Raw genomic sequence first — 27,355 nt, 5'->3', positions numbered from 1 at the left:
ACCGCAGGCGCGAGCACGGCGACTGTCTGTCACATAATAACAGTCCGTGGCCTCAGCTGACCAGCAGAGCGGAACAAAGCTGCACCAGAACTTTGGGCGAACTCTCATTCATGTTTGGATTTATTCTGTTATTGTTCTTTTAGGCAAAAGTTCCGCCAAACGCGCTCCTGGTGACAGTGTTGTTGTAACTATATGTATAAGTGACTCTGCTCTATATTAAGCAAAGGATGACACAGTCGGGTCCTTGTTTCCCCCCACCCCTTATATTTTTACCACTACGTGCTACATGCAGGCTCAGACACCCCGGGGTGCGCCTCCGCGTTTCCTCTGTCCCCTCTCTATAGATTGAGATTGAGCGCTGATAAAATCGTGTATCTCTTCTGATGTGAGACACGAGCTGCAGCTTCGCAGCCCCAGCAACAACAACAAAAAAACAGTCTGGACTTCAAAGGATCAGTTACTTAGATTCAGAGTTAGGATCTGATTTTTTAATATATATATATATGTTTTTTATTTTATTTTATTTTTTTATTAAGAAAAAGTCAAGTGCTGACAATAACCCGAGTGTTTCCTGAAACAGAAGTAGGGCAAAGGCGCACCGCTGCGTCAGAGGCCAAAGTTATCAAGTCAAGTCCTGAAATGAGTGACGCTGCTTTGGGGAGACGTGACAAGAAGTCGCCCCCGCTGCTGATTATTTTCCTATCACCTGTGAGCACCCCGGGCTGCACGCCGACTCAAACTCCGCAGGCGGATACATTTATCTGCAGAGAGGGGAGCTTGGGGAGCCGCAGCACTGACACCTGTCCGTGCAACACCTGGCGGACGGGACGGGATCGGCGCATGCTCCGTGGGCAGGTTGGACTCTGTTTAAAGCACTTGGGAGACACATCTCTGCTCCAGTGGAGACCGAGTGTCTGCAGGACTCAGAGCGAGCAGCGGCGCGCACAGGAGCAGCCTCTTCTATAGCTGGATTACTGTTTGACTGTTTGATTGTCTGCTCTCAGGTCAGAGATGCCTCGCTCCTTCTTGGTGAAGAGTAAGAAGGCGCACAGTTACCACCAGCCCCGGGCTTTAGAGGATGACTACAGCAGGCTGGACTCCATACTGGCGCAGATCTGCTCAGGTATGTGCAACACGACCAAATACTCTTCACTGATTTAACACATTTCTTTGAGAGAGAAAAAAAAAGAATTCCATTCCATAATTTTCAAATTTCTTTCTTGATAAAAAAAAAATGTTTGAGCGCCTGACCGGCCCTCTGGAGAAGAGACAGATTAAAGGCTGAAGTCAAAGTGAAACCGGCTGCACAGGCTAAAGTGATTTATCGTTTGAAGAACCACTTGAATTATTTTCTCTTTAAAATGTACTTTTCCCCGAAAAATGATTTAAAATTAATAGTTTTATTACACAAAAAATAATTGTAATTGTTCGTGTTTACATGGTTCTGAGATTTTCTGAGGACGAAAAATAACTTCGATAAATCAATTTCAACTGTGAGATTATTATTTTAGTTTTTGTCGAATCGCCATTGTTTTTCTATGATATTAGATTATAATAGGAATAAGGTGATATTGGCTTTAACTTTGGTAATGTTGCACAACTAATAAATATGCATTTTGACAATTCACCCACATTGTCTTACATGTTTGAAAGTGTCACCATTTATTCCATAATAGTTGGGTTACCACTGTACAGGATAGCGCACAATAACAGAAGACAGTGCAGCTGTTTGGTTTTTTTTTTAGATAACACTGGGAGCTTACTTGATGCTGACTGTCCTGTGCGTGTCCTCAGACGCAGACAAGCTCCCAGATGAGAGCGAGCTGACGGTGGACAGCTACGGCCTGTCCCCGGACTCGGACTCCCACCTGGCTGACGCTGCTGACTTCTCCCCGAAGTCTCCGCTCAGCTGCACCGACAGTCTGTGCGCTCGATCCCCGGACTACGAGGACTTCTGGAGGCCTCCGTCCCCCTCTGCATCACCGGGTACACACACACACACACACACACACACACACACACACACACACACACACACACACACACACACACACACACACACACACACACACACACACAACTTGTGATCATCTAGCTTCATATTAAAGGCCAAGAGAGAAAGAAGTCAAACGCGATGGAGGCTAAAAACCCCATAGAGCCACTGGGACGGGACGTGACGTGAAAGTCTAAATCTTGCAGCCTGCTTTTCTAAATTTGCATAATGTGTGTGTAGTAGATTTTGGAAGCCATAACATTTCAGTGTTATGATCTAATCTCATGATCACACAAGATTAGTGTCATAACAGAAACAGAGGGGGCTTTTGTGGTATCCAGTTAATGTTTTGTGTTCAGTTCAGAGGAGTAAAAGTTGCTGAAATAACTCTGGGACACATTTGCCTTCTAAAGTTCATTGACGGCTCATCTTCATCATCTGATATTGGTGGTCCCAACCTCCTCCTCCTCCTCCTGGTTTACATCAAATGTTGACTTGGCCTCTCTGTCCTCCTCTCCAGCTGATTCAGAGAAGTCCCTGTCTCCTCTGGTGGACGACTCCCAGCCCTTCACTGTCCCCTTCCGGCCCTACGCCTGGAGCAGCTACCCGGGGCCCGGGGGGCTGAGGCCCCTGGTGCAGCAGCAGCAGCAGCAGCAGCAGCAGCACAATCTCCATCCCAGCATGGAGGTGGACAGGGGGCCGGCGCCCATTTCCTTTTACGGGGACCAAGGCGGCCACTCGGCCCTGTACTCGGAGCGGGTCCTGGGGGAGGAGGCCTACAGTGACTACAGGAGGCTGCTGTTCCCAGAGGGGGGGCTGCACGGGAAGAGCCACGGGGCCAAGGCCCAGTCCGAGCTGCTGTGCTCCAGCCTCATCCTCAACGGCGCCTTCAAGTGCGTCAAGTGCAGCAAGGTGAGGATGGAGCAGACTGACGGAGATAAAATAGAATAAAAACACCACTAACTGCAGCAGCATGCACACGGTCCTGTGAGGAGTGATGGGAATAACGGCGTTACTTTTTTCAGTAATGAGTAGGAATCAAAAAAGTTACCGCTTCCCCCGTTATAACGGCCTTACCACAATAAAATGCACCGTTACTTGACTCAAGAAGTCCCGTCACAAATTAATACACTAGTTAAATTACGTTATAACTATAGGCACATTTTTTATCAGTCCAACATCAGCTAGTCGGAAAAACTAACCAACATCCTCAGTATTCCTCCGCACAGGCAGGGATGCATGCCTGTGCGGAAGAATACTGTGTGAGTTGGTAGTTCCAGATAAACAGGAGGTTAGGGCTTGGAGCTTAGGGAGGCGAGTCCAAGTCATTTGACATAGCCTATTTTAACTTTTTTTTTTTTTTTTTGCAACACAGTAACACAATAGTGACTTTTCCTGGTAATTAGGCTAGTTAATTTTGTAATGTAGTAATTCAGTTACTAACTCAGTGCTTTTTGGGGGGAAAGGAACAAGTATAGGCTACTAACTATAGGCTAACTAATTACTTTAAAAAAAAAAAAAAAAAACGTGCCCAACACTGAAGAAAATTCATAAAGCGTCTTTGAGCATGACACCACCTCCCTCTGTAAATCTATTTCCAGCTGTTTCACTGACTTGTCCCCCTCTGCTTTCTCCCTCCAGGTGTTTTCCACTCCGCACGGCTTGGAGGTCCACGTCCGCAGGTCTCACATCGGCACCAGGCCGTTTGCGTGCGAAATCTGCGGCAAAACCTTCGGGCACGCGGTGAGCCTGGAGCAGCACAAGGCCGTGCACTCTCAGGTGACCTCTCACACACACTACACACACGGGTGCGCCACGGTCCCGCACTTCACACCTTCCTCTGCGTCTGCACCTAGCTGTCAACCTGTCTTCCTGTCAGCAAGGAGCGCGCTGACTCGGTGTCACCGCCTGAACCCGCCTCTGCTGTCTCGTTTCAGGAGAGGAGCTTCGACTGCAAAATCTGCGGTAAGACTTTCAAGAGGTCATCCACGCTGTCGACGCACCTGCTCATCCACACCGACACGCGGCCCTACCCCTGTCAGTACTGCGGGAAGAGGTTCCACCAGAAGTCCGACATGAAGAAACACACGTTCATCCACACAGGCGAGTGAGCCGAGGAAATCATCATCATCAACCATATAATAATAATAATAATAATAATAATAATAATAATAATAATAATAATAATAATAATAATAATAATAACTTAATACCTGTTTTTATTTCCGCAGGTGAGAAGCCGCACAAATGTCAGGTGTGTGGCAAAGCGTTCAGCCAGAGCTCCAACCTCATCACACACAGCAGGAAACACACCGGCTACAAACCTTTCGGCTGCGACCTGTGCGGCAAAGGTTTCCAGAGGAAGGTGGACCTGAGGAGACACAAAGAGACGCAGCACGGACTCAAGTGACCTGTCACCTTCCCCCCTTCACACCTTTGTTCTCCAAAAGAGAAAGTCCGGCAAAGACGTTTTAAGACAAAAAAAAGGCATTTATTTAAATGGCCCTGTCGCCTGCTTCAGGACAATCGATGGATCAAGATTCAACAAGATCCACAAACAGCTGTCTAAAAATATATATACAGTTATAATGTTATTTAATTTTTTTTTATTCTATGCGCAGGAAAACGTAAAAGAAAAATGACATAAAACGAAAAAGGACATTGCGTTTGGAGACATCAACAACACTAAACGGGCCTTTGATCGACTGAAGGCCCATGCAGAGACCCAGAGATAAGCTGTGAACTGTAGGGAGCAACACGTTGTCATCCTGACACGATGACGTATGATGAGAGACATTTATCATGTTTGTATGTCGACTGATAGGAATCTGCTTCAGTGGGCATCTCACCCAAAATATTTGTACTCACACTCCAATAAAAAGCAGCAGGGACAGATGAAATCAGCGCTTCTCCAAAGAACACAGGCTTTTATTTTGTAGGCTGGGACTCATGTTGGCACAACAGCCTGGACATGCTGGATCGGTCACCGCCCGTCTCAGCTCTTACCTTTGATTTGACTCTTCATTTTGCACATTTTTCTGGACAGAATATGAGTTTTGTCGTTTATAAAACAAAACAGAGACATAAACTATTTGATTTTTGTTCGGTTTAGTTAATTCTGCATTAAAAAAAAAAAAGTGAAATGCGATTTCTTCTCCGAGTGAAATTAAACAACTATTGTTTCATCACCAAAACTACAGTTAGCCTAAAGTCTTATGACAGTGTTCAAGTTTAATTAATTAATGTGCTATTAGCCTACTCAATAACCACAATGTTACAACTATTATCATGACAGAAGTAGTGGTTGATTTCATGTCATTTATCACAAAGGATTTTACATTTTCCTTGGGCAGTAATTTATCTCCATTAAAGTAAACGTCGCGTTGTTTTAATCTGTCCGCCACAAACAAAGCTCTGGTGTATTTTCATGCTGTTGGTGTTGATGTGGATGATAAGAGCCACACAGAGAGGGCCGGGCCGGGCCGTCTCACCACCTTGCTGCCGTGATTGTGAATGCCCAGAGGCGGCTGTTTGTTTTGACCACGGTCGCCAAGTGTTTGGACCTAAAACAGTGTGAGCAGATTTAACCGTTAACCAAACGCCTTTTACCCTCATGGCTGTTATTTTAAGAAAAACGACTTTTGGCAGAGAGCAGACTCAGGAGGCTCCACGTGCAGCAGCTGTGATCCTCACAGGGACTGACATCCACTTTATTTACTCTGGCTTTAATCTGATCCACTGGAATCAAACAGCAAACTTAGTCTGGGAGGGGAGGGGGGGGTCTTTACAGCAGATATGTATCCATTTATACATCATGCTGTATTATGTAATATATAATATATAATATATAATATACAAGCTGTACTGTATCAATTAATTTATAAAAGAGATAAATTAATGTAACCTCCATCACTTTGATACTCTGGATTAATTCTTGATTCTTTCCTGGTGCTGTCTTTTTTCCAACACCAAAGACAAAAGAGAAACAATCAGTTAGCTGTCTTCCCTCAACATTGATTGAAATCACTGACTCTCAAGGATTTTCTCTGCCTCACTTCCCTCCAGATCGTACAACATCCAGGCCTGCAAAAATACTGAATATTTTAAACCCCAAGACGAGCAGACTGCTGGAGAACAGGAAAAGGCGAGCTCATTTGAAGCCAGACTTAGTGGAGCTATGTGCACGGTGGTTCAATGTGACACAGGAGTGAGTCACGCCAATTGTATAAAAATAAACTTCAGGTGCTATGAGAACACAGTCCCTATGTTGAAGTGGCACTTTTGCAGGAAATCACAAAGTGTCAGATACATGTTCACGGAAACGCTGCCATCAGAAAAGGGCGATGATGAGTCTGATCACAGGGGATGTTGCAGTATCTTAAATCTGAGGAAGCCTGAAGCTGCCAGCCTGACAACATCTCTTTGAAACTGAGGGCAAAGGAGGGGATTTCAGGTGGGGCACCTCAGGTACACTGCCACTCAACTTTTGCCACCAAAGTGCACTGGTGACTGCCTACATATAGCTACAAACAATGGTGTGTGTGTGATTTGAGAAAACAGATCATGTGTGAGGTATGGCATTGCATGGTTTCCTCTGAGAACAGTTCTTAAAGCAAAATCTCAGAGAGAAGCTTTTCAAGCAAACAAGCCATTAGACTGACCAGATTTCCTCCATGGCCACGGGTGGATTTTTTTTTCTTTTTAAGCATTACCCCACTGCCCCGAGGCATATCAAATATGGATAGAATCCGGCTCGATCGATTGGAGTGGGCGAGTAATCAGAGCACTGCAGTCTGAGGTTCAAATCTAGGCCTGCATATTGGTCCATAAGTGCACACACGCTCAAGAAACATGCACAACACGTACACCAATTGCACATACGACTGGATTAATTTTTCCTGACAGACACAGTTGTGCAATTAGAAAGTTCAGTGTCGTGGTTTTGGATGATTCATTATTAATCTAAAATTAAATATGAATCATAAAGGGGATTTTAGAGACAGACTATGGTGTTGGATTTTGATTTTTTTTTTCTTGCATGCTTTACTGTTTAAACTACACATATTTCCAATCTGGGATTAAACAAGTAGATTTATTATTGGTTTTACTGTCAAAATGACTGAAGAAAAGAGTTACGATAAATACAGACACCTCTTTGTGCCCTTATTTCAACTTGTAAGATACCATAACCTTGGAATTAGATGTGAAAGCTGTAGAAAAGATGTTACTACAGGTCACTAGGCAGCAACAGCTTTTGAAACTAGACTCCTGATTTACCACAGTGATATTCAGCTTGATGCACCAAAGGAAAGAATGTGATTAAAACATCACACGCAAATACATGCAATGGGGGAGCCACTATGAAGACAGAGCAAATATGATCATTTCCCTGAGGGCGAGTTAGACCTGCTGTGTATATTGTAATAATAAAGTGGTATTTACTCTCACGGTGTGTTCAGCAGATTTCACACAGGTCTGACAGGTTACACAGAGACTTGCAGGATTTTTAGTTGCAAGCTTCGGAGAAAAAGCACTGATTCATATGGCTGATACATGAAATGATGATAAGAAGTTCTTGGAACATGAAAAGATATAACTAAAAACAAAAAAACATCTCATACATTCATACACACATTTTATTTGGAAAGTTTCTGCATCAGAGAGACTTTTGCTGCTCACCTGTCCCCTCCCCCTGCGCTCGACACGGCAGCTAAGCTGGGACAGACGATGAGAGGCACGGCTCATATAGGCCACAGCCTCTTTTGTTGCAGAGGCTTATTCATTATTCACCTGATCTGAAAAACAGACTGCAAACCAACTGCACAGCTGTCATCAAGCAACAAGGCGTAGGCACAAATTATTCATGACTTTGCAAAGAAAAGGCAGCAGAATGACGGGAAAATAATAATAAGAGACATCAGTGAAGCAGCTGACAGGCTGAACACATGTGGGGAGAGCCGGGCCTCTCCAGGCTGACAAGCTTCCTCCTGGAGCAGCGGCCGCAGCTACACCGCGCTCCCCCCCCCCCCCCCCCCCCCCGGACCACCGCTCCTCTACACCACACAGTTTGAGAGATTTTTTACACCATTAAAAAGCTATTTATCCCCTAACTTTCAAAAAGGTCACAGGTGATTGGGTTTGCTATCGTCATAGCAGCTCTGTGTGGGGGTGAAGGCTGCACCCTGATGCTGCTCCGTTCATAAAACTAAGCATGTAAGTACTTTAGAGAGTGTTAATGTAATCATACTACGAACAATTCTGGATGATATGTCTGGTCTGTTGGCTCCCTCTTCACAGGAATGTCTTTCTGACATGACATTACAATGCAGATGAGACCGGTATTCTTATTATTCACTGGGGCTTAAAACTTTATCAAAGAAACTTTGTCTAGTATTTTTTTTTTTAATCTGATCAGAAACAAAGCAAAGATTTTACTTTGATTAAATCTGATTTTAAAGACGCTAAAGAAGACACATTTTACTTGCTGCAGCCAAAAAGCCATAGAGGTGCTGGGCTTTTAACCTGTTCATTTTAGAAGAGAAATCTTCAGAGCTAACTTTTGGTTAATCCTGATTTCAGTTACTTCAGCGGCCTCTTATTTTTCCAGTGCAGTTACATTTCATTGTTGCTGTTTTTTTTAAGTAAATGCTATAAAACAACAAAAACAGTGTTGTTTAGGGGGGAAAAAGCTTGATAAAAATGAGTTCAACCATGAAACTAATATTTTGATAATGAAGAAAGAATATGTTTATAGATTATTGTTTTACAAGCGTGTGTTTGTGGAGGGGTTGGACAATGTTGTTGTTTTCAGTTTTTCAGGCCTGTTTATAATGGCATGTCCCAAGGTGTTTGTGCGTGTGTGTCTGATGCTAAAGCCATGACCACACACACACACACACACACACACACACCACTGACATCAGAAAATGGTGGAGGCCAAATGAGAGCCGACATTTTTTTTTCCAGCTGCCTTGAAAGCTTTCCATTAGCTGGCCTCTGTTCTTGGGGTCTGAGGCCCTGAACAGCATGAGCCCAGGGGGGGGGGGGGGGGCTGGTGGTGGTGGTGGTAGGTAGTGGTGGGCGTGTGGGGGCTGGCTAGGACAAGGACTCACAGGTTTGCTGAAAGGGGGGGGGGGGGGGCTGTCCACTCATTTAAAGACATGTTTATCCGGTTCATTTAGCATTACATATCACTAGACAATTTGGATGTGAGCTGTCACTCAGGAACAAAAGGCTGCCGTCTGTGTCACAGCCTACCGCCGCTCTGGACGGCCCGATACACATACATTTATATTCTGTACTATAACAAAAAGAACCTGTGTTCAATCCTTTTACTGCATCTGCTGCTGGCGACGTTGGCCTGGTTTCTCCAGTCACGTCTAATAATAAATGAATCCTGAAGGTGACATTAAAAGGATCCACTCTGGTTAAAAGGCTCGATAACAAAGGATTCCGCTTCTCTTCAGGGGAAAGACAACACGTGAAAAGAAAACCAAGTGACAAGAAAGAGAGCTTTGCTGCCTTTTAGTGTGTGGTTGATAGTCTTGTTCCCTCATAAAAGGTTTTATACTGTTGAGAATTTGTGATTAGATGATGTGCAGATGACGATGTAAAGCTGTGAGATTCATGCACAAATCCTTGTATATTACAAAATTAACCTGAGTATAAATGACCCTGAGCTGTTAATTGTGCAGTAAAATTTTTCCTGGGGCAGGGGATCAGACAGATGGAAACCATCAATAGCATTATGTTACGAATTTAATATTGGAACAAATTTTTCTAGCTGATTGTTTTCATTCTTTTGTTTTTTTCCAAATTAAATCATTATGTTTCCACTGTTTTAGCAAAGTATAATTGCTGATCTTCAGGAAAAAATATATTTAAGAAGTGTGATTTCCTTTATTAAACATGAGGTGTAAGATATATACGTATATGTGCGTGTGTGTGTCAAGTTTAAATGTCATTTTGATATTGGTACTAAAAGAGAGCTATTACAGGTATACAAGCTAATGTAAAAATATACAAACTCTCTATATGCTGTTATCTTAAATTCTGCCATTCACAAATGTAAAGCACATCATTGTTTTACATTACATTAACTAATTAGGCAGACAATTCCATTTAAAGTGGCATCACCACACAATCAGTGCAGTAAGTACTCCGTCTACTCGAGAAGTGCCTGGGGATGAAATTAAACAAGTGTTAGTTAGGCGTGTTGTGATGTTAGAGGTGTTAGGAGAGGAGGTGCTCTATGAAGACAGAGGGATTTCCCTGCACTCATAACATCCGGTGGCTTGTTGCAGTGAGGAACCACAGGTGAGAACAGCCTGAACGCAGGACTGAGCTCAAGTGGGTGGGTGTAAACTCACATATCCTCACACATCACATATTTCAGTGTAGCTGTAGTGACACTGCCAACTTTCCATGTTTTGTGAATCAAGAAAAGTCATGTGATGCAGATTTAAGAAAGTGAAAACAGAGCTCTAAAAAGTCAAAATATCTGTTTGCATAAATAATCACCTCACTGGGGTGAGTCTGGTTTTGATTGGAGTGACATATCTGTGTGTATCCAGGGAGCCTCAACTGACTGTAGTGTGTAGTGTGCACAGTTCACCTGGACCTCACCTCAAATGGTAAATGGTAAATGGTCTTGTATTAATATAGCGCTTTACTATACCTGAAACGATACCCAAAGCGCTTTACAGTACATCACATTCACCCATTCACACACACATTCACACACTCAAAGACAAGGAACTGATTTTAAGGCGTCGCTAAGAGATCAGATAGAAGTCTAATTCACTGAACGTCCTTCTAGTCCAGTTAAATCCGCCATTTAGAAATGGAAAGACTAGCTGTCAATCTGCTGAGCTCCATAACTACACAGAAACAGACAACATTAATTCAGATCTCAGTTCAATCTATGATCTGTAGTTTGATTAAGAAAGAGGTTGTTCCTTCACAATCCTGTGTCAGAGAGTTTTACAAAGAAGGATGGGGGAAAAGGGCCGGTGTCCAAAAACAAAGCTGGTCTATCCACCCTGACTCAAGACAGAAAGGTGCAGCATTGACCTACTGACATGGAACCGGTGACATATTGTTTGTTTTTACTGTTTTTGTTCACCAGCATCAAAAATGTACTGTAAATGTGATATGATTTACTTTTAATAACCAGAAAACATCACTTTTATAGGGACTCATGCATAAATAAACAAACCATGTACAGTACAACCAAAGGTTGTGTAGCCAAAGCTGTTAATTGAGTGGTAAGATGCACTGTAATGCAGGAAAGCTTAGTGCGTGTGTCAAAATAACACACAAAACCTCTTTCAGGTTGTATTATCTATGCAAACAGCAGATTATTTGTGAACGAGCAGGCAGCACAAGATGTTACTTCGTGATACTGTCATTCCCTTAACCAGGCCTGATTGCAGCTATGAATCTTTCTGAAAAATTCATAAGATCCATTTCACAAATGACCGAGCCAAGCGTATGCCTGTATCTAAATAGCCAGGAGAGAGCGAGGCGAGGAAGATCTATAAGAGGAACCCTCAGCTAGAGGAAGGAGCACAAAATGACAAAGATTTATTCTCAGCCATGATCAAATATTTATGCTGAGGCATTCAAGTAAAGTTACTTTTTGTGTTCTGATTTAATGAATGATTTGAGCAGTGGTAGTGCTGGGAGGCACAGATGTTGGGTTTGCTGAAGCCTGCACTAATGCCCATTCAGGGGTCTGTGTGGTCATGTGTCAGACTGCAGCAGGATCAAAGCAGAGTAATGCCATTGTGGAGATCGCGGCATGGAGGAGCAGGACGGTAAGTAAGTACTTCCACAGCCCCAGAGGTCTGCACTGTGCCGTGGCCCGGCAACATGAAGCAGGACAGAGTGAAAAATAATCACTGTGTTAATACTGTAGATTGTCTCCTGCGTCTCTTCCTCCTGTTTCATCCATGAATTACAATGAAACATGAAGCCGAGCCTTGACGTATAACATTCGATTGGGTTATTTTACCATGTGCCAGTATGTTGCCAGTCACTCTATTAGGGATGTGCCACTTTACAATAGGAGTGCACACAGTGGGATTGATCCAAAATGACAAAGCCACAGTCAAAGGAAATTGATCCAGGCAGTGCAGTGACTCTCCCATTCTCCCTCTGGCATCCTCTGAAACATTAATGACCCCAAGCTGAATCTGATCTGGCCTTCTTTACTCAGTGTTTTGTCTTTACTCAGAGCTGCCTGCCCACTAAAAACATTCACTTAACATCCTCACAGACAAATACAAAGGAGCTATTGATTAGCTGTGTTAAAAACTGCTTTTTAGAAATAAAATGACCCATATTGGGAAGACGACAGATTAATAAAATTGAGGCATCTTCATACATTTGAAAATGAGCAAATGACGCAATATAAAAACAAAGGCCATCATAGATATTAGTGAAGGAAAAGATTCTAAACAAAGTTGTAGAGTGTGTAAATTCAAAGAAAGGTCCAGATCAGATGACCTGAAAGGAAGCCGTGAGTAGGCAGGAAGCGCCAGGAGACATCTGTGGCAGGTGAAATAGAAATTCTAACACTCGAGTGAACACTTAAACGGATAAAGGGAGTTTGAAAAAACGGCTAAAAGCCTCCATCACTTCCAACAAGACATTGGTACCCCAAACACAGTGTGTCAGCATCTTTAAACACCGGAGAGAAGGGGAGATGACAGAATCGTTTTGACAGCCAGTTCACATGTAACATCTCCGATTCATCCACCTTGGGGAGTTGCCGGGCAGTTTTAACCTGCTGCCGGGGGAAACCAAGCCCCGTGTGTGATAGCAGAGTGGGCAGGGCCGAGCGTGTGTGCGCCACGCCACGCGCCACTTATTGATCAGTCAGACAGGGTGTCAGTCTCCACAGCCCAGAGATACAGCGAGCCAAGCAGCAGTTATCTGTGTCTATTAAGGCGTCCGCTCTGTGTGTATTGATTGGGAAACAACTCGACACAGGGAATTGTCATCAAAATGCCGATTTACAAAAGGTTGAGCAGGCAGTGGTGGAGTCGGTATGGCCCAGGCGGTATGGATTTGTTGATGCAGGTTCCCCCAGCGGCGCTCGATACCAGACAGATGCTGCGGCTCAGGAAAGACTGAGGTGAGCGGCCGGGGCCTTTGTCTCACCTTGGGAGCTTTCACCTCGCAGTACACCGGCAGATAAAGCAGCTTTATGCCATGTTGAAAGATGTGAAAAAGACTGGACTACATTACCACAACAGCTTTTGCCAGAGCACAAACAGATGTTCTCCAACACACACACACACTCAGACTTCACCCACACACACACAGCCCCTCCCTAAGATTGTTTGCTACAGGGGCAAAGCTTTTACAAAAAGGGGCCGAGGTCAGGATTCTCCCTTGTGAGACCCCCATCTCCATTAGCTGTCAGTACACTGGGGTCTCTCTTTCCCCCTGAATATATTCTCCTTCTAGGCCCCACTTGGAGGTTAGCACGACTGGTGAGGCAGGAAGAAAACAGAAAAGAGTTGCTCATGTGGACTCACCTGCACATCACAAGGGCACTTGGACTTAAAGCAACATCCCTCTACCCCTAGCCATATACAAATAATGTTTTTCTGCTTTGGTTTTCATACTGTGTCCGACATTTTAGCTGCAAATAAACGGAACATTTTAGTCTTGATATTGAATCTGATGTTGTTATTCCTCTGTGCCACAGAGCTCCAGTGTTCAATAACACAACAGAGCCACCTTACCATGGCAACCCTGTCTCCCAAAAACAACTAGGATGCAATAACTGATAATCAAAGCCTGTGATGTTTTGTACAGTAAAGTAAAAGCACTATTATTGAGGTACAAAAATACAGGTGGTTTACTTCAGTGTCTCCATTTCGTTGTTTTTGTGCGATTTGGGTGAAGTATAAACTACAAATCTAAACTATAAAACATTTAAATTCACTAGCGGTCCTTTGAATCCGACAGTAAAGTAGCAATCACAAGCAAATCTGGACTGTATAAAAATATCTTAAAATCAAATTCATCCGCCCGTCCCTGAAAGCAGCAGTGTAGCTGAAGCGGGCCCCCGTGGGAGCGGCCCTAAACATGGCAGTTTTTCTTGACAAGCACAGCGGGGCCTGGGGAGGTGCTGGGCAGACACGAGAGCTTGCAGCAGTCTGAGGAGGCCTCCCGGGGACGCCGAATGGATAAATAGTTCACTTAGAACCTCTTGCTCTAAGAGGTCACAAAGGAAATAGAGGATAGAAAGGGAAAGTGGAGAGGCTTTATCTCACTCTCATAGGATTGCTGCCTGTTTGTATACTAGACTGCTCCATAAATACTGCACTATCTGCTTTGTGACTGAAATGATACAGTCAGCGGTGCTTCATTTTGGATTTTTCTTTCAATTTAAGAACTAACTAATGCTACTTTACCGTTACCAGGACATATAAACATCTATTAAAGAGGAACATGCAGGATCTTTATCTTAATGCTACATTTTTACATTAATTAAACAGCTGTGGAGTAATTGCGATGGTTTAATAAATGACATGTAACTTGTTATGAGGGTGAATGGAGGCTCTCTGCCTTCCACGTAGTGTCTCTTGTCCCGTGTCCCAGCTCTCGTCTCTGCGCACCACGACACAAACGCCCCATAACCCGTAATCTGTTGTTTAGGACAGATTAAACTACACAAATATACGGGTTGTAACATCATATATGATATATAACGTTATCTACCGCTCTATTGATTGATTTCTCGCCGGCTTTGTTGTAAACAAATGCACATGGTCAAGAGGAAGGTTAGCAAAACAGCGGAAGTGACCGGACTCACATAGTTCCCCTTTAAACCGTCACAGCCACATCCTCTAAAACACACACCTTTAAATCTCATTACAGGGGGAAACAAATAATGAATTAAAACCCAATCCTGAATTAATCTAACTTCTCTCAGTGTCCTGGAGCTGATTGAAGTCCATCCTCTACATACTTTGTTACACAACTGTGTCGTTGTAGTAGTCTGGTAAATTAAATATAGATGGGCATGTGATATCGGTGACCTGAGATATGCCTCTGAACACTGCCCACTGCCCACCGCTCCCCACATGCCTAGACAGCACACAGACCGTCACACAGTATCTTCACCTGAAGATTCAGGGGAAACAGATACTTCATTCAAGGCTCCCGAATAAATGTACATGTTAATCGAAGATAAATTACAGGTGTAGAGTGAAGCTGCCGACTGTGTCTCAGATTTCACACTGGAACATTTTATCTCCTGACACACCGATACTGCAGAGAGCGATATCATTGGTTACAGTGTTCATTATTACTTGCTTGCTGATATATAAATATAAACTGCTCTCTATTAGTTTTGTCTTTTATCTTTCAATGTAAAGCACATTTAGATGCTTAATAAATAACATTGCCATAGCCTTCCGCACACTTACCTTATGCCACACAATGCTGTTACCCATTTAATTATTGAAACAAACCAAATCTAGGAGCAGGTTTGCTCAAAACACTGGAGCCCATTACAGTCTGGCCCAGTACACATCAAAGTCAAATGATACAAGTTTTTCAGACCACGCAATCATATTTTTTGTTGTGCACAAAGCTGGGGCATGTTTACATGTTTTATTTATCAACGTTTGAATCTTAATCTGTTGACAACTTTTGAGTTGTGTGGTTACTGATAATCAAACCACACCCATGCTATCCTGAAATGAGTTTTTGACTGCTGAACCCTGAATAAAAAATAAGATATGTCTTAACTTTGATTTAGATCCTTGTGAAAAGCAGATGCTTGGTTTGAAGTAAACACATTTGGGTGATAATACTTAGATATAATTGTGATGTGTCAACTTGATGTTTACATGTGTCCATAAGGTGTTGAATGACAAATCCATTGTACTCACATGGATGTGGCCCTCCAGACAAACAGTGCCCTCTTGAGTTGGAAGGAGATCACTGCGTTATTCTTCGGGACATTTGTATTTCTTGTGATCCATCCATTGTCTCAACTGCTCGTCTGTGCAGGGTCGTGGGGGGCTGGAACCAATCCCAGCTGACATACGGCCATGGCAGTGTACTGGACAGGTCGCCAGTCTATCACAGGCCTGTGTCTTAAGAAATTAAAAGGAGAAAAGATTTTACTAAAATAGTCAGTGGCTAAAACTGAGTGTTTTTTTTTATTAAATAGGGTAAACCAATTTTAATCCTAAGTATATTTTATTTCAGTGTTTTTTATGCATTAATATAAAACAAACAATTCCAGTCCAATAAAAAATAATCGAATGAAAGACTCGAATTGAATGAGATCAAATTAAATACAGAACTACTATTTTTTGAAGATGCCGTGTGTGGGGTTGTGGCCACAGAAAATAAAACAAGTCATAAGCAACAATATGTTGCTGGTATTGTTTTCACTTTGCGAGTCTGTGTGGGCGCCATCATGGCGACATGTGGCCTCACCTACAGTGGGAAGCTACCACAGAGGCAGTTTTGATTTCAGTTCATGTGTGTTATGTATTTTGTCACCATGATGTAAGATGCAGTCATGAAACTTCAGGAGTTTGAAGATGAGTGTGGTCCACCACCGTACTGCTGAGCGCTAGTGTAATAATGTAGTAATAACTACTGCATACTGGTGTAATTATGTAGCAGTGATGACTGAGTACTCGTGGGCTGAGTACGGCTGCTGTGATCTCACCGCAAGATGGGCTTTATATGCTTTTGTGTCTGCTGCTCCTCAGGAGAACTGCCAAAACTAAACCTCATCAGCCGGCAATTAAGAATGACAAAATCAGGGACAAACACGGAGTGAGCTGCAGTCTGTGTATTGTATTTACTTTGTGGCTTTTGTCTAAGGCTTTCATCACACAGCAATACAGAGAGTAAACCTGAGCAGCAGATGTTGGCTAAATCCAACCGTTCAAACACGCTTCTCCCCCTATTCATCTAAAATCAGGACTTGAGCTGCTCCTTTACCGAGGCTGTGTGCCTGGAGCAGGAAGTCAGTGATTGTTTTTCTATTATATTACCCATGCATGTAAACACTGGGGAAGGGGGGGTGAGGGGCTTATGTGTTTACACAGAGGAGCAATATGTTGTCATTCAGCAATCACAGAAAAGCATCCTTAATCCTGTCTCTGTGTGTCTTTGTACAACAGGTTTTTCCATTTAATTATAGAGAAATGTCCCAGAACATGTCACACAGGTAGATTTGTCTCATACTGTTGAAACACAATGGAGTCAATCAATCAAACCAGAGCTGCTCATGATGAAGGAATAAAGCACTTATGGTATTTGTAGCTACAAAAAAAATAAGTACTTTATACTTGTTGAAATTTTCCCAAATCATACAATTCAATATCAATACTCATCAATACTGTGAACTTTAAACAGAAGCCCTGCAGTCAAAACTTACCATTTTTTGTGGCTTTCTTCACAGATGTCTGTATTTGACTGAATTCACCTGGACCTTGATGTTGACCAGTCTCTCTGTCCCTGCTGCTTCAAAGCAATCAATACTTTCCTTTAATACCTGGCTGTAGAGGATACAAAATGCTTTAGATGCACAATGTACAAAACACATATTATGTTTAGTTGATTTTTTTTTGTTGTTAATTTATCATTCCTATGTGTGGAAGTCTTAAATCTGCCTGTACACTAACAACCTCATCTGTGATGACAATATAAGCAGACATGACGATCACTGGGATGACCAACATAACAAAGCTTCCAAGTCAATATAATATGATTTGAATAACTTCAGTAAAATTAAAAGAAATATAATGCTTCATTCAATGGATACAGGATGAAATGAATTTCCAGCATGTTTGAAATAAATGAAATAATAATGAAAAAATTGGCTTTATTTGCAATATAATTGATAACTATTCTGTATACAATGTTTAGTGGTGTTTGCCCACCTACAGTACAAGAGATTAAGCAAATGAGTGGGTACAGACACTTTCAGTCGACCACAGCACTATCAAAAGTAGTGGTTCAGGACTGTGAGTGTTACTACGACTGGAACCTTCCAGACAGTCCCACAAGTTTCTGTGACCACACATAAGTGCCCTGGTTTAATCCTATTACAGGACAAGCACAAAGGGAGATAAGAGGTTTACGTTGGGGTTCTCTACAGGCTGAATCTCTCTCTCTCTCTCTGTCTCCCTTGAGACACCAGCAGAGCTTCACAATTTGGTTCTTTTGAAGCTGGTGCTGACATCTCTTCTTATACCTGTCACAGCATCTGTTGTGGTGTGTTAAAATAAAGACACATTGATAATAGGATTGACTGTGAGGACTGGGGAGAGACTGATCATGAAGGAGGATCAGGTGAACGACATAATCAAGAAATGGGTAAGTCAATGATTATTTTTTCACTGTAACACAATTAAGCCGAGGCAATCACACTCACGATGCCTCTGTGGAATAAAACCTTTTGAAGTGGGTGCTTTTAATAAATCATATAAACAACAACATACCTGCTTAGATGCTTGGACATTAAAGTGAATTTGAACTTTGTTTTGTATCCGAGGCAATCCTTCTCCTTCACTGTGGCAGCCTATCAAAACAAAAGAAGAAAACACAGTGATACTGTAGCAGACATGTTATCTTATTTCATCTGGGCTATGTACAAATTTAGCTTTGGACAGTCTCAATTATCAATAGATCATTTTTATATTAAAAAACAAAACAAAACAATATTTATTAGACATTTTGGGTTTACTAGTTCTCAACCTTTTCCAAATCAAAAAAGTATTGGTGGCCCAAGTCCAACCCACATAACAGTATGGATGCCAAATACTGTGTTCTACTTTTTATTTTAATGATAACAATCAAACATTCAGGACTGAACTGAGAGTAGTGTAAACTCCATTTTTTCTTTTTTGGTTCAAGGCTGAGATCGCTTGTCAATTCACCGACTCTTTTCCTTTAACACTTCCTGTTGGTAACATGCTATGCATTTTGATTATTCTCAGATTCTGCCAAAGATCTTAAACAAGTAGGTTATGATGTGATCAAGCAGCAACAGCATTAACTATAATTTGATTATAACAGTGATCAGCCTTAGTTTCAAACATTTTTGATGTTGCAAATATTGTTTGAAACATCTAAACTATTAGGATTTGTACATTTTTTAATTTAATTTCTAATTTAAAAAATATTATTATTATTTTTTTAATATATTATTATTTATTTATTTTCATCAGACACACTTAGATAATTTAACTTGATAATCCTCAATCCTATGTTTAGAGAGACACCCCAGAAGACCATCTGAAGCCAGAGGACTACCAGCAGTTCAAGAATTTGGGATCTGCATGTCTCAGCCAGGGCGACAGTGCACAACTGCTGAAATTTGTTCAGGATAAGAAAAACCAGGTAATCCTCCTCCACCACTGGCACAACTAACAGAGAAACATCTGTTGTACCATCCATCCAGACTAGGAGCAGTCACACCCCCCAGATATGAAGTGACAGTGGATCGACAGTGTTAATCTGTCATACAGGACTAAAAGCACGTACTGCAGCCTCCTGAGCCACGTACTATGTATGTACCGAGGTGAACAGCAGCAGCCACTTCCCTTCCACCCAGCTATGCTAAACATTAACATGCACACCACTGCTCTGTGCTTACTGGCCTCTTGACCTGGAGGTGTGGAGAGGGAACAAGCAGAAATTCAGTCAGATTTCTCGCTCCACTGCTAACCCTCTTCAATACGGCATTCCTCTAAGTGCCCTTGGTTGTCCTATCTCTCCATGCTTCATGCAGTTTTGTGTAGTGTACTTTTAGAAGCATCTTTTAAGCCCTGCCTTTTTCTGAAGCTAAAGGAGTCTCAAGGGGTTCAAATGATTGATTATCAAATGAGAAATCCATGCATGGCTTTCAACGTGAACTTAAAGAGCAAAGACATGGAGAAAGACATAGGCAGTGCCGAGAGTAAAGAGACTGCAATCCTACAGTTTATTACATTCTGTGGAAGAAATAAAATATCTCTGGCTGGCAGCCATTTCTAATCTACCGATAAACAGACAGTCACTTCCACTAGGTACTTAGAATATGACAAATCTTTACAGTCAGTGCAGCAGTAATGAATTTCTAAAATGAGTCTGGACCCGCTGTATGAAAATTGTTCTCAAATAAGTTATGTTATGATTTGTTAAATATGTATCGACTTGACTCATTCATAATAGGAGAAACAAAGAGTGAGCTCATATGGTACGCTTCCAATTATGTACAAGTGTACGATTTAACACAAGTCTACAATTATAGAGAAATTAATTATTATTCTCTTTTGGGGCACTACCTCTAATTTGTATAAAATATTTTAGCCATGATCACACCAGAAGCCTGAAAATGTGGCCTTTTTTACGGCTAGAGCCATGTAAGATTTTATAATTTGATCTATCAATTGTTTACTCGTAGACACAGAAGTGAAGACGCTACTGACGCTTTTTTGTGGTTTAGGCCAAACATTGAAATTAATGGCTTTCAACAGCACTGCAGCTCAACCATTGTGGAGATGCTCAAACTTGCCCTCCTAATCATGTTTTTTTCCGTCAGTCCTTGACATCACGGTTTCTCAGTTAATGTGAAACTGCAGGTGGTGTTGCATGCAACTTTTTCTGCAGTGACACGTGCAAATGGAGAGGAAAGACGCAGTGAATCTATAGCAACGGGGTCTCTGTTTTTCTTGTTATTGACGAGGTGTGTTTGTTTTCTGTTGCTCTAAGGGGATTGTGAAGTCTATGGGCTGTGTACTCATAGCACCTCTTGTAAATGAGGTGGTTAAAAAAGAGACAAGTCTCAACCCCTGCCAGACTGCCATCACACATCTGACCCAGGTAGATGCAAACAATCCATTTATATAATGTGGCGTGCTTTCTATACAGTAGGTTAAATCCATGTGTGTGTGTTTTTTTTCAGACTTGCAGGCCAGAGGAACTCCTGTACAGTTTTCTGGAAATAATTGAGGACATTGATCCAGCTGCCATTTCGGAGACCATCATGGCCATTGTTCCTCATCTTAAAACAGGTGACTAACAGCATTAGAATTTATGCCAAGTATCACTTCTGCTATAAATGACCAATTTCAGAGCTAGTCATATTAATGTTATTTATTCATTCATGCACAATGGATGGAGCTTTAATAATTGGTACTAGTGACATTGTAAATGTCACTAGTGCCAATGTAATAATCAAATTGGTAAGTACTGATGACTGAAACATTATGCATCCTAACAGCTGAAATTCAATTGAATAATATACAGAACATTATGCTATACTGTTGATATTCCCTTTTTTCTTCTTTTTGTCTCCTCCCACTTTTCTACACAATAGTATGTGTAAGAAATATTTTTCTAAACAGAGTCAATTATGGAGGTTTTACAACATAGATGTAGTCATGGTCGTTTAACTGGTGGTAAAAACATGCTGTTGTTAAAAAACTATGGTGTTTGGCTCCTCCTGCTGTACGTGTACGGTAACTAACAGCAACCTTATATCTTGAAAAGTGCTTCTTCGGATGGAGGATGGAAAGGCAGCCAAAGTGGGCTTGATTCTGCCTGCCATACAGAAGCAGCTGTTGCGACTGCCTGTTCCTTACACCCCAAAGCAAGAGGAGGCTGATGAGCACGGCCTGTGTCGCTGCTGCACTGCATTGGCTGAATTCACAAAGTCTTTCGTTGAGGAAATGAAGAAGCAAGAGAGAAACTCTGTTACCACCGCCGAGGATGAGGAGCTGAGATCTGAGCTGCTCAAATTGTATGTTTCCCGTCTTTATTATGGTTTAGTTGAACATATATATATATATTTTTTTTAGCTAATGACCATTTATATCAAACAATAACAAACCTTTAAGTTTATTTTTAGTTTACAATTCCAGCTAAACAAATTTAGCATTATCAGTTTTTCCTTTCAGCTGCATGAGGAGCTTGCGGGAGCCATTGCTCGAGGCTGAACTAAATCGAGACAGGAAATCATCATTCTGGCTCTTTGCAACAGACATAATGGTGAGAACAGGCTCTCCTATTCTTCCTTTTACATCTAAAGAGGACCAACATAACAATGGCTAAATGTTCATGTTTTTCAAAGCTGAATTTCACTACCCAACTTTACAGGTCATACTACCTGCAATCCAGGTGTCCCCCTCAGAGCTGCTGTTTTTCAACTCGAAGAGGAGCAGCGTGATGGACATAACTCAGTCTAAGGAATCGAGAGCATGTCTGGCTTATCTGCTGTTTGTCCAGCTCATCACCATGGACAGCTTTCCCGCAGTGTTCAGGTGTGATGAGAAGCAATGATCTGGCCAGTAAAATGACTTCATTCTAACTGTGCAGCACATGGTTAACGTTGCTTGCTCTTTCCTGCTGTTCCAGTCCTGTATTCATTCTTCAGTGCAACATGGAATACATCAATGAACTTCTCAGTAGGTATGCTGTTATCACGACATGAAGTGAATATGGTTCTTGTTTAATGATCAGTTACTTATAATCATCTGCTGTCTTGCTTTTTTGGCAGCAAAAAGGAATCACACTTGCTTAAAGGGCTGGTAAGGGTATATTAATGTACAATTGTATTTTTCTGAAGGTGAGATTAGATCAAGCATGATTAATGGAAACTATGGTAATTTTTCTTAGGCACTGTACTCAAAGAGCTTGGAGAAAGTGCAGGACGACAGCCTTCCTGTCAGTTTACTGGAACTGAAGAGTTTTTTTAGTGTTCCACAGGTAACACGACCATTACAGCTCCCTCCTTCTCACAATTTTAAAAGCTGAATTAAGACTTAAACTGTTGACATGTATCACAACATGACTACCCATCATGCAAGTCATACTACACTTAGGTCAACAACTATATGAATAGTTTGACCAATCAGTGACTTTTGGTGTCCTGCTGTGATTCACAGAGACTGCGGCAAATACTCACTGACTGCCCTATGCAACATTTGGTGAGTATACAGATTTCCTCTATTCTGCATCTGATACTGTCAAAGAACACACTTCTCATTTTTGTGACCACTGCTTCCACAGAGAGAATCTGGACTGCAGGTTTTCCAGCTCTTCATTGATAAATTAGATGCTGAGGCAAAGCACAAGTTTTTCAGGTAAGACATGTAAATGTAAATATTGCTGAAATCTAACTGTGCTTTTGTAAACTTGTTACATTCCAGTGTTTCTGTGGAGTGTGTGAATACAATATCAGTTATAGTGCTTGTAAAACTCACGGCACTTTATAATTGTATAATATTTATTATTATATTCTCTTCTTGGCGCGCTGAATGCCACAGCCTATCTGACTATTGCTGAGCATTTACTTCCCTGTATGAACAAAGCATCTTCGAACAGCTACTTCCAGCAGGATAATGACAATGTATCACAAAGCACAGTTGCCTAAAACTTGTTTTACAAAGACGACAATGCGTTCAGTGACTCTCAGTGGCCTCGAAGGTCAATAGATCTGATTCAGGTGTAACACATCTAGGATGTAAGAGAACAGAAGATGTGCAGCTGACAAATTTGCAGAAATGTTGCACTCAGGTTTTCAAAATGTGGAGAAAACCTGAAACTGTTTTGAGAGTAAAGGTAGACTATATTAGTGTGGCTCAGCGTGTATGTATCCTGAAAGTGTTCTCAGTTTCAGTCTGCTGATGTTTTCCTTTTGTAGGTGCATGTTAAAAGTCAGCAACCACGCAGGAGTGGAGAGTTACATAATAAAGAACATCAAGAATCAAGTAGAATTTTCCATGAAGGTGAGATCAAAGATGACAGATGAGAGCTTTCTTAGGCAGTTGGGGCTAAATCTCAGTCTTACTGTCTGGTTTCTGTTTAGTTTGATGACTTTATCAGAGGGTGTTAATCTATGGTATCTCCTCTCTAGCCTGGAAATGTCAATAAATGGTTCCTGGGAGAGGAATTTATCTCATTGCTGGAGCTGGTGCTGGTTCTGCCTCAAGGTGCTCAGACAGATCTGCTCAGCAGTATGGACAGGTAACCAACGCAAACAAGAGTTTAACTTAAATGACAGGCCTGCTCATTTGTAGTTTATGAATCTACATTATGCATAACCCAGTAAAGATACTAGTTTATTTATCTTGGCCTGTGGAAAACAAAACTGTGCCCACATTGAGATTAAAATACAAAGCTATATCACTACAGAATTTAATGCCTCAAATGTAGTTGACATAACAAATTACAAGCGTATTTAATTTACACTGTGCAAACCAAACTCTGTGTTTCTGAAGTCTGGTTAACTGCAGGGATCCAAAGACAAAGGTCTATAAATGTGAGAACGGAGACACTTTATCCAGACTGAGCCATTAAGAAATGCCCTGTCTTTGTTTATCCAGGATAATGGAGAGTCTGAATCTTCTGCGCTATCTATTTATCAGAGACAAAGAACCGTGGAGCACTGTAAGTCAGTCTCATTCAACACTTTCACTGCTCTTCTGCCAGTCAGCCTGGTTAATGCAGAAAGCCGATGATATACACCTCTTTCTTTCAGACAGATGTGTGGGAAGCGCTGTGTAGGATGAAGGAGGACTACGTGAAAATACTGCGTGTGTGTATCAGCATGTCAAGAGGGTATTATTCTGCTGAACTGAAAGCACTGAAGGAGGATCAAAAGCTCAAAGCAAAAGGTAGGAGTTTTCTGCTAATCTGACTGTCTGACAACATGACATTGCAATAGCCTCGCACAAATTACAAATGGAACAACAGCCTCACAGTTTTCACACCATGGACTGTCTCTATGGTTTTCCTCCAGAGGCCAGAGATGCTGCTAGATCCTCCAAACTAGTCAGAAGCATAAGAGTGAAGCATGAGAACGTGTCCAATTTGTCCCCAGAGGCCCAGCAGCAGGTATACACGCTATCTTTCCTTTTAATTATCATTCTGAGTCTGATCTCTGCAGACAAACTGACTCTTCTCGTGTGTCTCAGGTGTTGCAGAGTGCTTTGGTGACGTTTGACTTGATGGAAAGTCTTATAGTCCGGATTGAAGAGATTACAGAGGAAAAGATGAAGATCCCACACTAAACTGCAACCGCTTGTGCTCAAGTGTCACTTCAGACCACAGTAACTTTTCCAAGCTGTGTTTTAATTTTTTGACTGATAAAAAAATGCTTTTAATGTGTGAACTTTTCTATCTCAAAGTTATTGACAAAATGTAAAAAAAAAAAAAAAGAAAAGAAAAAAAAGCAAACACTTCTACCTTTGCATTTGTATGTTCACCAAATACAACCTGTACTGGTTAGTATCAAATAAAACTACTCAAAGGATTGTGTCTGGATCACCTGCTGCACTTTACAGTATGTCTCTTAGCATCTCCCACACAGGACTGCTTTCAACGATGTGAGCCTGGGCCAGAGACATCCGCTCATGGATAGTGACTGAATGGGGCTTACTGGTGGCCTGCACACAAATGAGACTGGGCTTACTTTAAAGTTTCACAAAATAATTATTTAACAAAAACAACAATGATCATTATCTATAATAATTTAGTGCATACATAGTAGTAGTAGTAGTAGTACTACTACCAAAGACATTTTGTGTACTGTATGTTTACCTTGGCAATAGTCAACATTCCTTTGATAATCTCAGCATTGTTTCTCACAGGCAAAGTCTTAAGATTGCTGCCAAAGAACCTGAAAGAAAAAAATACTTTATATTAGTCAATAGAAATAGGACTGAACTGATGATAATGAGCATAATGAGAAGGCAACACGAATGTGACGTTAAACCACAGCCATTTAACTATATACCTGTGCTGAATGCCTAACAAGAATTCCAGCTCCCTTTTCCCAAAAAAGGGAGCAAACAGAAGGAGGAAGCTGTTCCGGTGCACCTGCACAAACTTCTTTATCCTCTCAATGAGTCCTGATTCCTCAAAACGCCCTGGGAAGTCTTGAGGGTCAACCAACAGGAATGCAGTGCCTAGAGATATATATAATATACCAAACCCAGGATGACATAAAGATTATTTTTTTTACCACATCTAGGCTATGGCAAATCTTAAAGCAGAAGTAAGTGATCCGGTCGTTTTCGCTAATGCTGCGTTCCAGGCAGGCTTTTGAAATCGTAAATTACAGCTTCAAGTCACAACTTACGACTTTGTAGCGTTTCAGGCAACCCACTCGTGTTTCTCCGACCTGTTTTACCGGTGAAAGTCACTATAACGGCCACTCGTAACTTCAGACCCGTGAACTCGTACCAGATCGAACTGGTACCACTTCACGGTCGGAAAAATACGAGTTTCTTTGAACGCACCATAACAGTCCTCGTCGCTACGTTGCCACATTCACGGCGTCCCTTGGCTGCACACACAGCCCTGCATGCCGTTCTCTCTCCTCATTGGATAAAAACTGTAGGATACGATAAATGTTTTCTTCTCGACTCAGAGCAGAGCAGAGTGACTGACAGACCCGTGTTTCAGACCAAACACTCTATGTAAGTGATTGCTGTCGGAAGATATAACTATTTAAGACTTATATTAACACAAATATATCACTCACTTCTGCTTTAAAGAATATTTGTCACAATCACAATTTTCCCCTAAAAGTCTAATTGTCACCACGTAAACTATTGATAAAATATGGGCACTGTGCTTAATTCTAAAAAAAAAAAAAAAAAAAAAAGGGCAGTAAATGTATTTGAGAGCTAAATATCCTGAGCGACGTGGCGTTAAAGTTGATTGGGTTAATGATCAGCAGGTTTACCTGACAGGGGAAAAATAATGGCGCCAGACTCGACGGTGTCCGAGGATCTGATTCTGTGCTGCTGCACTTGGAGCATCCTGTTGATATCATGCCTCTGGCAAAAGTAGAAATGTAGAACAAAATAAAGGCAACTGCATTCACTTTTAAAATGGGTTAAAAGTCAATAATGGTTATCGAGTGCTACTCCTGCCCAGTTCTGGCGGTAGCATCTTAGCTAATTGTGGACAAATACCGTTATCTAGGGCTAGGCTATTAAACTCAGCACACCTGGGACCAAACTGTTGCAGGTTTGACAGGTGAAGAGTTATCACCCACCTGGAGGCAAGTGCTGACTATTATCGTTGTTTTCCACGGAGAGGTCGTGTCTTTGTCCGTCGCCATTGTTCTGGTCGGTTCAAGTCAAATTAGTGACGCAGTTTGAACCAAACTGACAGGGCTCGAGCAATGGACACTGCTGTCCGCGCGCCACCTCTGTGTCCTCCTGGACGCCTCACGAGCCTGTCGTGTCGTGTTTAAAGACAGCCACGAGATGTCGCTGCAGCATCAACACTGGTCGTGGCCCCTTCAATAATCAATGTATGAATAAAGTCTAAGACTAAAAATAATCAATATCAGTCCTGGAATACAACCTGCAT

General features: G+C 41.8%; 3 protein-coding genes and 1 long non-coding RNA gene across 5 annotated transcripts; 2 read left to right on the top strand and 2 right to left on the bottom strand.

Moving 5' to 3' along the window:
* Positions 1–544: 544 nt before the first annotated feature.
* gfi1ab (growth factor independent 1A transcription repressor b) lies at positions 545–4,438 on the top strand. The gene is made up of 6 exons (XM_085773778.1): positions 545–1,123; positions 1,795–1,986; positions 2,514–2,905; positions 3,635–3,772; positions 3,931–4,096; positions 4,225–4,438. Exons 1-6 carry the CDS (start codon positions 1,012–1,014, stop codon positions 4,401–4,403), a joined length of 1,179 nt encoding a protein of 392 aa, XP_085629904.1. The 5' UTR covers positions 545–1,011; the 3' UTR covers positions 4,404–4,438.
* On the bottom strand, positions 4,222–17,486 carry LOC146988442 (uncharacterized). The gene is made up of 3 exons (XR_015035697.1): positions 17,469–17,486; positions 15,910–16,116; positions 4,222–4,364 (listed from the first exon to the last, which is right to left on the bottom strand). It is a non-coding gene; the product is annotated as an uncharacterized LOC146988442 (long non-coding RNA).
* Positions 17,487–18,128: 642 nt separating this feature from the next.
* On the top strand, positions 18,129–25,164 carry glmnb (glomulin, FKBP associated protein b). Its single transcript, XM_085773775.1, has 18 exons — positions 18,129–18,361; positions 19,262–19,387; positions 20,741–20,851; positions 20,934–21,042; positions 21,521–21,770; positions 21,928–22,018; positions 22,127–22,290; positions 22,385–22,438; positions 22,527–22,557; positions 22,646–22,735; positions 22,915–22,956; positions 23,039–23,112; positions 23,673–23,757; positions 23,886–23,995; positions 24,355–24,418; positions 24,510–24,645; positions 24,771–24,865; positions 24,946–25,164. The coding sequence occupies exons 1-18, from the start codon at positions 18,323–18,325 to the stop codon at positions 25,039–25,041; spliced, it is 1,767 nt and encodes a 588-aa protein (XP_085629901.1). The 5' UTR covers positions 18,129–18,322; the 3' UTR covers positions 25,042–25,164.
* On the bottom strand, positions 18,523–27,245 carry c4h1orf146 (chromosome 4 C1orf146 homolog). 2 transcript variants are annotated; one of them, XM_085773777.1, is made up of 6 exons: positions 27,036–27,245; positions 26,721–26,814; positions 25,767–25,938; positions 25,571–25,649; positions 25,299–25,416; positions 18,523–18,566 (listed from the first exon to the last, which is right to left on the bottom strand). In XM_085773777.1, exons 1-5 carry the CDS (start codon positions 27,099–27,101, stop codon positions 25,309–25,311), a joined length of 519 nt encoding a protein of 172 aa, XP_085629903.1. In that variant the 5' UTR covers positions 27,102–27,245; the 3' UTR covers positions 18,523–18,566; positions 25,299–25,308. The 2 variants fall into 2 exon arrangements, with proteins under 2 accessions (XP_085629903.1, XP_085629902.1); XM_085773776.1 differs by lacking the exon at positions 18,523–18,566 and having other exon boundaries at positions 25,174–25,416.
* Positions 27,246–27,355: the final 110 nt, after the last annotated feature.

This window comes from Trachurus japonicus, chromosome 4, assembly GCF_045865225.1.
Source record: "Trachurus japonicus isolate A0001 chromosome 4, Traja_1.0".
Taxonomy (NCBI): Eukaryota; Metazoa; Chordata; class Actinopteri; order Carangiformes; family Carangidae; genus Trachurus; species Trachurus japonicus.
This window is presented reverse-complemented; position numbering and strand designations above follow the sequence as displayed.

Bases quoted from the DNA above. Each gene is read 5' to 3' on its own strand.
- gfi1ab (XM_085773778.1), top strand. From the start codon at position 1,012: ATGCCTCGCTCCTTCTTGGTGAAGAGTAAGAAGGCGCACAGTTACCAC. The intron at 1,124-1,794 runs GTATGTGCAACA...GCGTGTCCTCAG, and splicing joins ACTGGCGCAGATCTGCTCAG to ACGCAGACAAGCTCCCAGAT. The intron at 1,987-2,513 runs GTACACACACAC...CCTCCTCTCCAG, and splicing joins GTCCCCCTCTGCATCACCGG to CTGATTCAGAGAAGTCCCTG.
- glmnb (XM_085773775.1), top strand. From the start codon at position 18,323: ATGAAGGAGGATCAGGTGAACGACATAATCAAGAAATGG. The intron at 22,439-22,526 runs GTATGCTGTTAT...CTTTTTTGGCAG, and splicing joins ATCAATGAACTTCTCAGTAG to CAAAAAGGAATCACACTTGC. The intron at 22,736-22,914 runs GTAACACGACCA...TGTGATTCACAG, and splicing joins GTTTTTTTAGTGTTCCACAG to AGACTGCGGCAAATACTCAC.
- c4h1orf146 (XM_085773777.1), bottom strand. From the start codon at position 27,101: ATGGCGACGGACAAAGACACGACCTCTCCGTGGAAAACAACGATAATA. The intron at 25,650-25,766 runs GTATATAGTTAA...TTTTTCTTTCAG, and splicing joins TTGTTAGGCATTCAGCACAG to GTTCTTTGGCAGCAATCTTA. The intron at 25,417-25,570 runs GTAAACATACAG...ATTTGTGTGCAG, and splicing joins GAATGTTGACTATTGCCAAG to GCCACCAGTAAGCCCCATTC.